The 12,784-nt window shown below is 43.6% G+C and overlaps 1 protein-coding gene across 2 annotated transcripts in view; it reads right to left on the bottom strand.

Moving 5' to 3' along the window:
• Positions 1-291: 291 nt before the first annotated feature.
• tnni3k (TNNI3 interacting kinase) overlaps positions 292-12,784 on the bottom strand; it is a 51,060-nt gene continuing 38,567 nt past the window's right edge. Inside the window, exons 17-25 of one of the 2 annotated variants that reach the window (XM_024415177.1) lie at positions 9,360-9,464; positions 9,089-9,141; positions 4,945-4,997; positions 4,395-4,527; positions 4,162-4,271; positions 2,225-2,284; positions 1,902-2,068; positions 901-980; positions 292-737 (exon numbers count right to left, since the gene is read on the bottom strand). In XM_024415177.1, the coding sequence (XP_024270945.1) occupies positions 661-737; positions 901-980; positions 1,902-2,068; positions 2,225-2,284; positions 4,162-4,271; positions 4,395-4,527; positions 4,945-4,997; positions 9,089-9,141; positions 9,360-9,464 (838 nt within the window). In that variant the 3' untranslated portion in view covers positions 292-660. The remainder of the gene's footprint in view (positions 738-900; positions 981-1,901; positions 2,069-2,224; positions 2,285-4,161; positions 4,272-4,394; positions 4,528-4,944; positions 4,998-9,088; positions 9,142-9,359; positions 9,465-12,784) is intronic. The other variant, XM_024415178.1, reaches the window with a different exon arrangement.

Raw genomic sequence — 12,784 nt, 5'->3', positions numbered from 1 at the left:
CTTGACCTATGTATGATATGGTCCTAGTCTCTCAAAGCACTTCATGATGACGGAAGTGAGTGCTATGGGGCGGTAGTCGTTTAGCTCAGTTACCTTAGCTTTCTTGGGAACAGGAACAATGGTGGCCCTCTTGAAGCATGTGGGAACAGCAGACTGGTATAGGGATTGATTGAATATGTCCGTAAACACACCGGCCAGCTGGTCTGCGCATGCTCTGAGGGCGCGGCTGTGTTTAGTTTTGTTTTGTTAGGATTCATCTTGTTTATCACTGTAAAATCCTATAGAATGAAACTCAATGATTTCTCTATTTTATTGAAAATAAAAAGCACAAATTTCCTAAGCATTCTGACGCTTGAAGATGTTTTTAAGAATAGACTATACAGGTGGTGTACTATGAAACATTTTCCAAACCCCCAAAATGCCTCGTATCCAAAAAATACTTACCAGATATAAAAACCACACAAATCTATTCAAACAGTTCAACACCATAAACACAGAAAGTAGTAAATAGCTTTAGGAAATACACATAACGATATATATATAGCTTATACTCAAGACTAGATCAACCAATATGTCTATGTGATAAACTTAGAAATAAGGTTATGGCTTTATGAACTACAGTATAGTAGCATAGTGGAGCTGGAAGACTTCCCATCTAAGTTAGTTGTCTTCAAAGCTGCCGTTGCTGCTGCAGTTGGAGTGGAAGCGCATGGTGCTCATAGGGTCTGACACATACCCTGAAGGAGGTAGGACACAGAGGTCAGGGGTTAGGGATGATCCACAGCCAGGTCCTTTCCCAACACACACCAACACCAGCTTTGGCTGTACTCCATTTGAAATGATGAAGTTCTGTAATACCGGTATAGGATTGATGAGTGTCTTCATTAATATGCTTTTTACCATTTCGGTCAATAGGTGGAAACTGCATATTCCTCCTCAGTTCATCCAGAGACGGACCTTGGGAATCACGTCGTCCCTCGCTGAAAAGAAATCAAACATGAGCTGTTATAAGGCTGAATATAGTGATTCTGTTTACATAATCAACCTCTACTACATAATATGACAATCTGCATCAAGTGGTTAGAGACACGTTTTATATAATGATCTTTTTAAAATAATGAAAGATTGAGGAGGCAGAGTTAGACGAGGCAGGTGTAAACACATCTCTGATGTCCTCTGATGAATCTAGCATGACCCCCTGTGTAACAGCACAGGACCCCATAACCACACTCTCTCACTTCTACATCTAATATAAACAAAATGGATGAAACATTTGATTAACTGCCAGTCTGCCAGGACATTTCTAACAGGCAGAGACTTCAGCAGTAGAGAACACACACAAATCTAACTTCAGTTACTGTGTCCCTGGACACCGAATTCCTACTAGTACTGGCCTTTACACTTAACTTGGTTATGCTTAGCAATCCAGTATATAGGCCATAGAGACAGAAACAGAGACGGAGACAAAGGTCAACATGCCCTAATAGAAAAGAGAGAAACATTTGAAACTCCTTCAGTGAAACTCTAACCTACTCTCTCTGTATTGTGGTCATCTGTATGTGGAGAAGACTATATGATATACTAGCCTGGTCCCAGATAGGTATGTGCTGTGTAGCCAACTTGAAAATAAAAGAGAACCGCACACTCTGGGGGCTCAGATGCAAAAATTTAATATCCAACGTTTCGACAGCCAAGCTGTCTGTCTGTCGACACGTTGGATATTACATTTTTGCATCTGAGCTCCTAGAGTGTGCGGCTCTCTTTTATTTTCAAGTTTTCTACTCTGCTAGTCAGCACCTCGTCTATATAGGTGTGCGTTTCTTTTTCTTCTCGATTGCTGTGTAGCCAACACCTATAGTCATTATCAACGCCAGGAAACGACCAGGTTAGTGAAGCCCTACCTCTGAGTCCAGACTGCGTAGGCACGGGCGTTGAGGGCGTACTCCAGTTCAAAGCGGGAACGAAGGGCGGCCACGTGACTTCGACCAGGACTGCCCCTCGCCAGGCAGTCAGACGAGCCAGAGGGGGACAGGGACCCACTGCTGTTACTGGAGGCTGGGGACATCAACTGTGGATCACACACATACATGTATGACATTATCATCAACAAGTGTCACATGGACAGACAAAAAAGCTAGGAATTGGTGAACTTTCTGAAAATGTAAGCAGCATATGTTTATTCCCACGCTGGTGTAGATTCACATACTATAGAAAAACACCATACCTCCACATTGCATAGGCATTCCTCTAGTGTGGCCAGCACCTCAGAGAACTCAGGTCTATCCTGATTCGGAGGAGATAAAATAGGATTATTTAACCTATAAACTCTCTTCACAGAAAAAAGACACACACACACACACACACACAGCTGTGCTTTCTCAGTCTGCCTGTCTGTGTGGTTATGCGGATCTACCCACACATGAATCGAAGGTGAACTCTACTTGAAAAGCAGGCTTTCCATCTCCTTCTTCACTGTAAGACAACAAACACAAGGCCCGATTCTACTTCACTGTAAGACAACAAACACAGAGACAGATCCTACTTCACTTTAAGACAACAAACATAGAACCAGATCCTACTTTACTGTAAGAGAACAAACACAGAGCCAGATCCTACTTCACTGTAAGACAACAAACACAGAGCCAGGTCCTACTTCACTTTAAGACAACAAACACAGTGACAGATCCTACTTCACTGTAAGACAACAAACATAGAACCAGATCCTACTTTACTGTAAGAGAACAAACACAGAGCCAGATTCTACTTCACTGTAAGACAACAAACACAGTGACAGATTCTACTTCACTGTAAGACAACAAACACAGACCCAGATTGTACTTCACTTTAAGACAACAAACACAGCGACATATCCTACTTCACTGTAAGACAACAAACACAGTGACACATCTTACTTCACTGTAAGACAACAAACACAGTGACAGATCCTACTTCACTTTAAGACACCCCGGTAATGGCTGAAATGGGCTCAATGGAATACAGTAGATTGTCTTTCCATTAAATCTATAAGAACGATAAAGCTTTGTCTGGGATTTATTTTGATGCGTGTTCATTTTTTGTGGAATTGGAAAATGTAATAATTAATACACTTGAAATATATACAAATTAGTTCCGCTGAACTTAAAACAATTTACGAAACTGAACACTCGGGTTACAGTGATATTATGTCTGATCTCGCAAACAATTAAATGTTTGTTCTGATGGGTGTAATATAGAGATGATTTTTAATCCAAGGGTATCCTGCTATTGACACTCTTGCTGAATTATGCAAGAGAAAGTGAAAACAACAGTAATTAATGAGGCAGTATAGACAGCACAGCTGAGGGCAGGTAGGGTAGACATAGAAAGTCTTTGGCAGGTTGCAGCCCTGTTCCACCCCTTTATGTTATTTTTTACATTTTATTGTATTATTATTATTTTACCCCCTTTTTATCCCCAATTTCGTGGTATCCAATTGATAGTTACTGTCTTGTCTCATCGCTACAACTCCCGTACGTGCTCGGGAGAGACGAAGGTCGAGAGACATGCGTCCTCCCGAAACACAACCCAACCAAGCCGCATTGCTTCTTAACACAGCGCGCATCCAACCTGGAAGCCAGCCGCACCAATGGGTCAGAGGAAACACTGTACACCTAGCGACCTGGTCAGCGTGCACTGTGCCCGGCCCGCCACAGGAGTCACTAGTGTGCAGTGAGACAAGGATATCTCTACTGGCCAAACCCTCCCTAACCCAGACGATGCTAGGCCAATTGTGCGTCGCCCCATGGACCTCCCGGTCACGGCCGGCTGCGACAGAGCCTGGGCTCGAACCCAGAGTCTCTGGTGTCTTTATGTTAATTTATTAGTACCTAGCACTTAGCTCACATGAGCGTAGCATACTTAGCACATGAACTTAGCTCACATGAATTTAGCTCATATGTAAGTATACGTAGCACTTAGTATAGTTAGCTCATGAACTTAGCTCACATGAACTTAGCATATGTAGCATTTAGCTCACATAAGCGTAGCATACTTAGCACATGAATTTAGTTCACATGAACTTAACTCACATGAACTTAGTTCATATGAACTTAGCTCACATAAATGTAGTGGTCTTTACGCTCTACGGAATCAAGGGACTATCTATTGTAGGAGGACACTGACCTCTGGACAGACATTCCAGCCCCTCATTAGCATGGCAGAGATGGGTTTGGGTATGGAGTAGCCAATAGGAGGCCGGATGTGGTGGTAGGCCATGTCTGCAGCTGCTGCAGCTTGATGAGGACAGGGAGAATCCAACATATATACAGTAACATGCTTGAAACAATCCAATACTGACTCATTGATTCACATTCTCCCAAACCAGATTGGTGTGTTTTTATTCATGCAGAGGTTACCAGGTTTCAGGTGGGCAAAGGGGATCTCTCCAGTGAGCAGCTCCCACAAACACAGGGCATAGCTGAACATGTCGGCCTTGACAGTATAGCGTGTACACTGGGTGAATATCTCTGGGGCCATCCAGCGCAGGTTCTGTACACCAACACAAGAGTCAAATTAGCAACGCAAAACACTCTGGCTACCATGGACAAATGGTTCCTCAGCGAAGGCTTCACTCCAGGGAGCACTTGCACTCACACTCACTAGCACGAACACACATTTAATGAACCTTGTGGGGACACACAATTTATAACCATTCAAAATCCTATTTTCCATTATCCTAACCTTAATCCCAAAACCTAACCTTAACCCTATACTCCGAACCCTAAACCTAATGCTATTCCTACCTTAACCCTAAACCCTAACCCTAAACCTACTAGAAATAGCGTTTGACCTTGTGGGACAGATATTTGTTTGTTTACTATTCTTGTGGGGACTTCTGGTCCCCACAAGTATAGTTAAACACACACACACACACACACACATTTATGGTATGGAAGTTGGACTAACCCCTGGCTGCTTGGTCATATTGTCCACAACCTCGGATAACAGAAATCTGGATTCTAAAGAGAAAAAAAAGGGGTTCAAGATTCTAATAATGAGGTTAGTGAGGCAGCCATTTTTATTTCAATATCAAGTCACTTCTGTGTAACAATTTAGTACCTTACTGTAATAGTTTCCCATAAAAAATATCTCAAGCAAGCATTTTGTTAGGACTGTCTTGGAGCGGTCTATGTCGGGAGGGGGAGGGATATGTAATCTGGTAAATAGCTGTTATTGGGCTTTCATGACAAATTCATTATAGGAAAATGCTACTTTACCAACTGTAATCTGTCTTCATTATATTGTATGTTTATACTGTACCAGTCAAAAGTTTGGACATCTACTCGTTCCAGGGTTTTTCTTGATTTTTACTATTTTCTACATTGTAGAATAATAGCAATGACATCAAAATGATGAAATAACACATATGGAATCATGTAGTAACCAAAAAAGTGTTAAACAAATCAAAATATGTTTTATATTTGAGATTCTTCAAAGAGGCCAGCTTTGCACAGCTTATGACAAGTGCTATAATGTGTTATGATAGCTTTGCACACTCTTGGCGTGTGCCTTGTTAAAAGTTGACTTGAGGAATTTCTTTCCATCTTAACTCGATAGCCCTATTTGGTAAAAGCCCAAGTCCACATTATGGCAAGAACAGCTCAAATAAGCAAAGAGAAACGACAGTCCATTATTACTTTAAGACATGAAGGTCAGTTGCAAAAACCATAAAATAAAATAAAATAAAAATTGTCACATGCGCCGAATACAACAGGTAGACCTTACAGTGAAATGCTTACTTACAAGAAAATACCTTTAAAAATTAAGAGATAAAAGTAACAAATAATTAAAGAGCAGCAGTAAAAAAAAACAATAGCTAGGTGATATACAGGGGGTACCGGTACAGAGTCAATGTGCTGGGGCACTGGTGTTGAGGCAACTGAAATAATATGTACATGTAGGTAGAGTTATTAAAGTGACTATGCATAGATAATAGCAAAGAGTAGCAGCAGCATAGAAGAGGGGGAGGGGCAATGCAAATAGTCTGTGTAGCCATTTGATTAGATGTTCAGGAGTCTTATGGCTTGGGGGTAGAAGCTGTTTAGAAGCCTCTTGGACCTAGACTTACCACACGGTTCTGTTTTCCGTGTGGTAGCAGAGAGAACAGTCTATGACTAGGGTGGCTGGTGTCTTTGACAATTTTTAGGGCCTTCCTCTGACACCGCCTGGTATAGAGGTCCTGGATGGCAGGAAGCTTGGCCCCGGTGATGTACTGAGCCGTATGCACTACCCTCTGTAGTGCCTTCCAGTTGGAGGCCGAGCAGTTGCCATACCAGGCAGTGATGGAACCCATCAGGATGCTCTCGATGGTGCAGCTGTAAAACCTTTTGAGGATCTGAGGACCCATGTGTCACACCCTGACCTTAGGATTCTTTGTTTTCTTTATTGTTTTGGTTAGGTCAGGGTGTGACATGGGTGATGTATGTGTTTTTGTACTGTTTAGGGTTTTTTGTAGGTTTATGGGGTCGTTTACTATGTAGGTGTTTATATATGTGTATGGTTGCCTAGATTGGTTCTCAATTAGAGGGAGCTGTTTATCGTTGTCTCTAATTGGGAACCATATTTAGGCAGCCATCTTTGGGTATTTCGTGGGTTATTGTCTATGTCTAGTTGCCTGTGTCTGCACTAGTATTATTATAGCTTCACGTTCGGTTTGTTGTTTTGTATAGTTAAGTGTTCTTCGTCTTCATTAAAAGTATGTATTCATCTTACGTTGCGCCTTGGTCTCCTCTGTACGACGAACGTGACACCATGTCAAATCTTTTCAGTCTCCTGATGGGGAATATGTCTTGTTGTGCCCCCTTCACAACTGTCTTGATGTGCTTTGACCATGTTCGTTTGTTGGTGATGCAGACGCCAAGGAACTTGAAGCTCTTAATCTGCTCCACTACAGCCTTGTCGATGAGAATGGGGGCGTGCTCAGTCCTCCTTTTCCTGTAGTCCACAATCATCTCCTTTGTCTTGATCACGTTGAGGGAGAGGTTGTTGTCCTTGCACCACACAGTCAGGTCTCTGACCTCCCAATAGACTGTCTCATCATTGTCGGTGATCAGGCCTACCATTCTTGTGTCATCAGCAAACTTAATGATGGTTTTGGAGTGGTGCCTGGCCGTGCAGTCATGAGTGAACAGGGAATACAGGAGGGGACTAAGCATGCACCTCTAAGGGGCCCCTGTGTTGAGGATCAGTGTGTCGGATGTGTTGTTAATTACCCTTAAAATCTGGGGGTGGCCCGTCAAGAAGTCCAGGATACAGTTGCAGAGGGAGGTGTTTAGTCCCAGGGTCCTTAGCTTAGTGATGAGCTTTGAGGGCACTATGGTGTTGAACGGTGAGCTGTAGTCAATGAACAGCATTCTCATATAGGTGTTCCTATTGTCCAGGTGTGAAAGGGCAATAGAGATTGCATCATCTGTGGCTCTTTTGGGGTGGTATGCAAATTGAAGTGGGTCTAGGATTTCTTGGATAATGATGTTGATGTGAGCCATGACCAGCCTTTCAAAGCACTCCATGGCTACAGACGTGAGTGCTACAGGTCGGTAGTCATTTAGGCAGGTTAGGTGTTCTTGGGCACAGGGACTATGATGGTCTGTTTGAAACATGTTGGTATTACAGGGAGAGGTTGAAAATGTCAGTGAAGGCACTTGCCAGTTGGACAGCGCATGCTTGGAGCACACGTCCTGGTAGTTTGTCTGGCCCTGTGGCTTTGTGAATGTTGACCTGTTTAAAGGTCTTCCTCTCATCGGCTGCACAGAGCGTGATCACACAGTCTTCCAGAACAGCTGATGCTCTCATGCATGCTTCAGTGTTACTTGCCTCGAAGCAAGCATAAAAGTTACTCAGCTCGTCTGGTAGGCTCGTGTCACTGGGCAGCTCGCGACTGTGCTTCCCTTTTTAATCCGTAATAATAGCCCTGACACATCCAACGAGGATTGGAGCCGGTGTCGTACGATTCAATCTTTGTACTGTATTGAGGCTTCGCTCTTTGATGGTTCGTAGGAGGGCATAGCGGGATTTCTTATAATCTTCCGGGTTAGAGTCCCGCTACTTGAAAGTGGCAGCTCTACCCATGGCTCCTGGTTGTACGTACAGTCACTGTGGGGACGACGGTTTCAATGCACTTATTGATCAAGCGCTATGATGAAACTGGCTCTCATGAGGACCGCCACAGGAAAGGAAGACACAGAGTTATGTCTGCTGTAGAGGATAAGTTCATTTGAGTTAACTGCACCTCAGATTGCAGCACAAATAAATGCTTCATAGAGTTCAAGTAACAGACACATCTCAACATCAGCTGTTCAGAGGAGACTGCGTGAATGAGGCCTTCATGGTCTAATTGCTGCAAAGAAACCACTACTAAAGGACACCAATAATAAGACACTTGCTTGGGCCAAGAAACACAAGCAATGGACATTAGAGTGGTGGAAATGTGTCCTTTGGTCTGATGAGTCCCCTTTGGTCTGCATGTGTGGTTCCCACCGTGAAGCATGGAGAAGGAGGTTTGATGATGTGGAGGTGCTTTGCTGGTGACACTGTTTGTGATTTATTTAGAATTCAAGGCACACTTAACCAGCATGGCTTCCACAGCATTCTGCAGCAATACACCATCCCATCTGGTTTGAGCTTATTGGTTCTTCCATGAAGTGCTGTATCAGATGACCTGGCCCCCACAATCACCTGACCTCAACCCAATTGAGATGGTTTGGGATGAGTTGGACCACAGAGTGAAGGAAAATCAGCCAAGTACTCAGCATATGTGGGAACTCCTTCAAGACTGTTGGAAAAGCATTCCTCATGAAGCTGGTTGAGAGAATGCCAAGAGTGTGCAAAGCAGTCATCAAGGCAAAGGGTGTCTACTTTGAAGAATCTCAAATGACTTATTATTATTTAACACTTTTTTGGTTACAACATGTACATGATTCCATATGTGTTACTTCATAGTTTTGATGTCTTCACTATTATTCTGCAATGTAGAAAAGAGTAAGATAAAGACTAACCCTTGAATGAGTAGGCGTGTCCAAACTTTTGACTGGTACTGTATTTTGTTGCTTACCTCCAAAATCAGCCACCACAGCATGCCCATCCTCATAGAGTAGAATGTTGTGACTAAAAGAAGCAAATGTCATTATTGGAAGAATAACTCAAAACAATTAATTTCACATAGTCACTACATCTTCAATTCTACATCTACTGTATACCGCTCATTGTGCTTCATTTCTACATAGATTAAGACCACGTATAAATTCCCCACAAAACACACATGCACCCAGCACATCTCCCAACCCCCACACACAAAACCCCACTGACCCCCACCCTCCACCGACCTGTTGAGGTCCCTGTGGATGATGGGCTGAGTGAGGTTGTGCAGGTACTCCATGCCCTTGGCCACGTCGATGGCGATGATGAGCTTGGACTGCAGATCGATGATCCTGTCCGTTGACACATCATTACACATCATTAGAAGAACAACCCCAACACTAAGTAAGAGAGATCGATGCTCCTTGGCCCTGCCAATCAACTGATACCACGGTACACAGCAGAAGATCAATAAGTCAGCTCATAGACTGTTAGACTTTATCTAAATGCAGAGTAACACTTATTATAAACTGGGTGGATTGAGCCCTGAATGTCGATTGGTTGACAGCCGTGGTATATCAGACAGTATACCACAGGTATGACAAAACATGTATCAGAGTAACACTTAGTATAGATCAATGATGATAGGTTGGAGAAACGGATGTGAAGACACTACCAAGAAATAAGACATTAAACCGTTCACAACAATTGTTTTACAGCCACAATCTGCACGTTTTCAAGTAGACAAATTTCCATAAGAAATACTGGATGATGGATCGACAACAGCACTGAACATTATACTTACGTACCAATTAAAAAGTTTAAGTAACGCTTTAATGTAGATGTTCTTATGAATAATGCCTTTATAACAACTATATAACACATTATAACATTCATAAACTGTCATAAGTATTTTTAAATAGTTATGAGTAACGGCATGAGATGTTATAAAACCGGTTATAATGACCTTCTATAACATCTCATGTGATTACTAATGAATATTTAAAACTACTTATTACTGCTTACAACAAGTGTTATAATGTGTTATATAAACTCAGCAAAAAAAGAAACATCCCTTTTTCAGGACCCTGTCTTTAAAAGACAATTCATAAAAATCCAAATAACTTCACAGATCTTCATTGTAAAGTGTTTAAACACTGTTTCCCATACTTGTTCAATGAACCATAAACAATTAATGAACATGCACCTGTGGAACGGTTATTAAGACACTAACAGCTTACAGACGGTAGGCAATTAAGGTCACAGTTATGAAAACTTAGAACACTCAAGAGGCCTTTCTACTGATTCTGATAAACACCAAAAGAAAGATGCCCAGGGTCCCTGATCATCTGCGTGAACGTGCCTTAGGCATGCAGCAAGGAGGTGTCATGATGTGGCCCTTTCTGGGTATAGATTGTGGCTTCCCCCTCTCTCACTCTCTCCTACACCCAGGTTCTGTTATCTCAGGTCATAAATTCCTGGCAAAAGGCTGAGAGAGGCTGAACTGAGGGCTTGAAGGCCTGTTGGAAGACAGGTCCTCACCAGACATCCCCGGCAACAACGTCGCCTGTGGGCACAAACCCACGGTCACTGGACCAGACAGGACTGGCAAAAACTGCTCTTCTCTGATGAATCAAGGTTTTGTCTCACCAGCGGTGATGGTCGGATTCACGTTTATCGTCGAAGGAATGAGCGTTACACTGAGGCCTGTACTCTGGAGCGGGATAATTTTGAAGGTGGAGTGTCCGTCATGGTCTGGGGGGGTGTGTCACCGCATCATCGGACTGAGTTTGTAGTCATTGCAGGCAAACTCAATGCTGTGTGTTACAGGGAAGACATCCTCCTCCCTCATGTGGTAACCTTTCTGCAGGCTCAACCTGACACGACCCTCCAGCATGACAATGCCACCAGCCATACTGCTCGTTCTGTGCGGGATTTCCTGCAAGACAGGAATGTCAGTGTTCTGCCATGGCCAGCGAGGAGCCCGGATCTCAATCCCATTGAGCACGTCTGGGACCTGTTGGATCGGAGGGTGAGGGCTAGGGCCATTCCCCCCAGAAATGTCCGGGAACTTGCAGGTGCCTTGGTGGAATAGTGGGGTAACATCTCACAGCAAGAACTGGCAAATCTGGTACAGTGCATTCATTGTCTTTCTTTTCCTTATACAGAACCCCTACACCCCCTCACACCCCATCTCCCCACGACTTGAGCTCGAGAGTCTAGGGGGTACCATAAATCTGCCTCTCAAACAATACCTATTCCAACCTTTCATCCCCATGTGCATCCCCATGTTCATCTTCCTTAGTGTGTTTAAATAAAGTTCCAGTGTGTTTAAATAAAGTTCCTGTGTGTTAACTGTTGGACTGCTTTATTCCCCTGTAACCGTGTCAGTGAGTCACAGACCAGTAAGATACGTAGTGCCGGGACAGAGAAAGGGGAAGTGAGAAAAAAGGGCTGTAAAAATAAACTGATCTGCCCCTACGCCTCTCACTGTGTCTAAACAACAGCTCCGGAAGAGATCGCACATTATGTGCAAGATATAAAAATTAGATGCACAAGATATATAGATGCACACAGATACAACACAACTTGCACGAAAAGCAGTGGAAGAACTGCCAGTCTTCATTCAGTTGGATGACCACCAAATTCATATCTCATTATGTCGAGCAGAATTATACAACTGAACAGCTGAATTGAGGTTCCTAGACCTAGGGAGTAACAAGATCTCTCAGATTACAGAGAACAGTTTCTTTGGCCTGCAAAGCTTAGAGACTTTAACACTGTTCAATAAATCCATCATGCAAACTGCAGCATTTGCATTCATCAACCTCACTTTGCTGACAACCATAGATTCAGGGTACATTTACTATCCATCCAGCCAGTGGGAGAAACATGTGAGTGTGAGTGTGAATCTGACGCACATATTCGGTCGAGTCTTCCCTCAAGCGCTGACTAACATGATTATAAGCTCCTGGTGTCCTCTCAACATCACCGTCGGCAGCAACAGCACCCCAACACCAGGCTTCACCCTGCAGCTCTTCGCTCCATTGAATGTGATATTCCAGGACTGCTGGAGACCATTCTTCCAGTCTGTTGTCAACCTCAGGGCTGTAACAGGACATCTTCTGTGTGGGTCTCACTTCGTCGCAAAGTACTTCCTCTCTCTGTAGGAGTTTGAGTTGGTTCTCTCACCAGAGTTTGTGAGAAAACCAACTGTGGACATGAATAATCTGAACAGGCTTGTGCAGCTGAGGCATTTGAAGCTGACAGGAGTGGACCTCATCGTGCAGCCAGTGCTGAGCATCATGTTCCACAACCTAACAAGGCTGGAGAGCCTGAGCTTGATCGAATGTAGGATCCTCACTCTGGAGGAGGATCTGAGCAGAGACCTGCACTCCCTCATTTAGATTCAAGTCCAATCCTGAGAGGAGTTTAGTATGTTAGAGGGCTTTCCAGAGCCACTGACCAGCCTGGGGAATATGGAGCTCTTCAGTCCTTGCCTGCACTGCAGCTGTGACAACGCCTGGCTGGACACCTGGGTCAGGAGACAGACACAAGTCCAGGTCATTTTTTTTAGAAAAATTGGGAATTGGAGTTGACATGCAAAAATGAAGGCGGCGTCCAGAACTTCCCCAGGTACTCTGCGGCCCACTGTTCCCTGGACATGGACTTT

Source organism: Oncorhynchus tshawytscha, linkage group LG06 (assembly GCF_018296145.1).
Source record: "Oncorhynchus tshawytscha isolate Ot180627B linkage group LG06, Otsh_v2.0, whole genome shotgun sequence".
NCBI lineage: Eukaryota > Metazoa > Chordata > Actinopteri > Salmoniformes > Salmonidae > Oncorhynchus > Oncorhynchus tshawytscha.
This window is presented reverse-complemented; position numbering and strand designations above follow the sequence as displayed.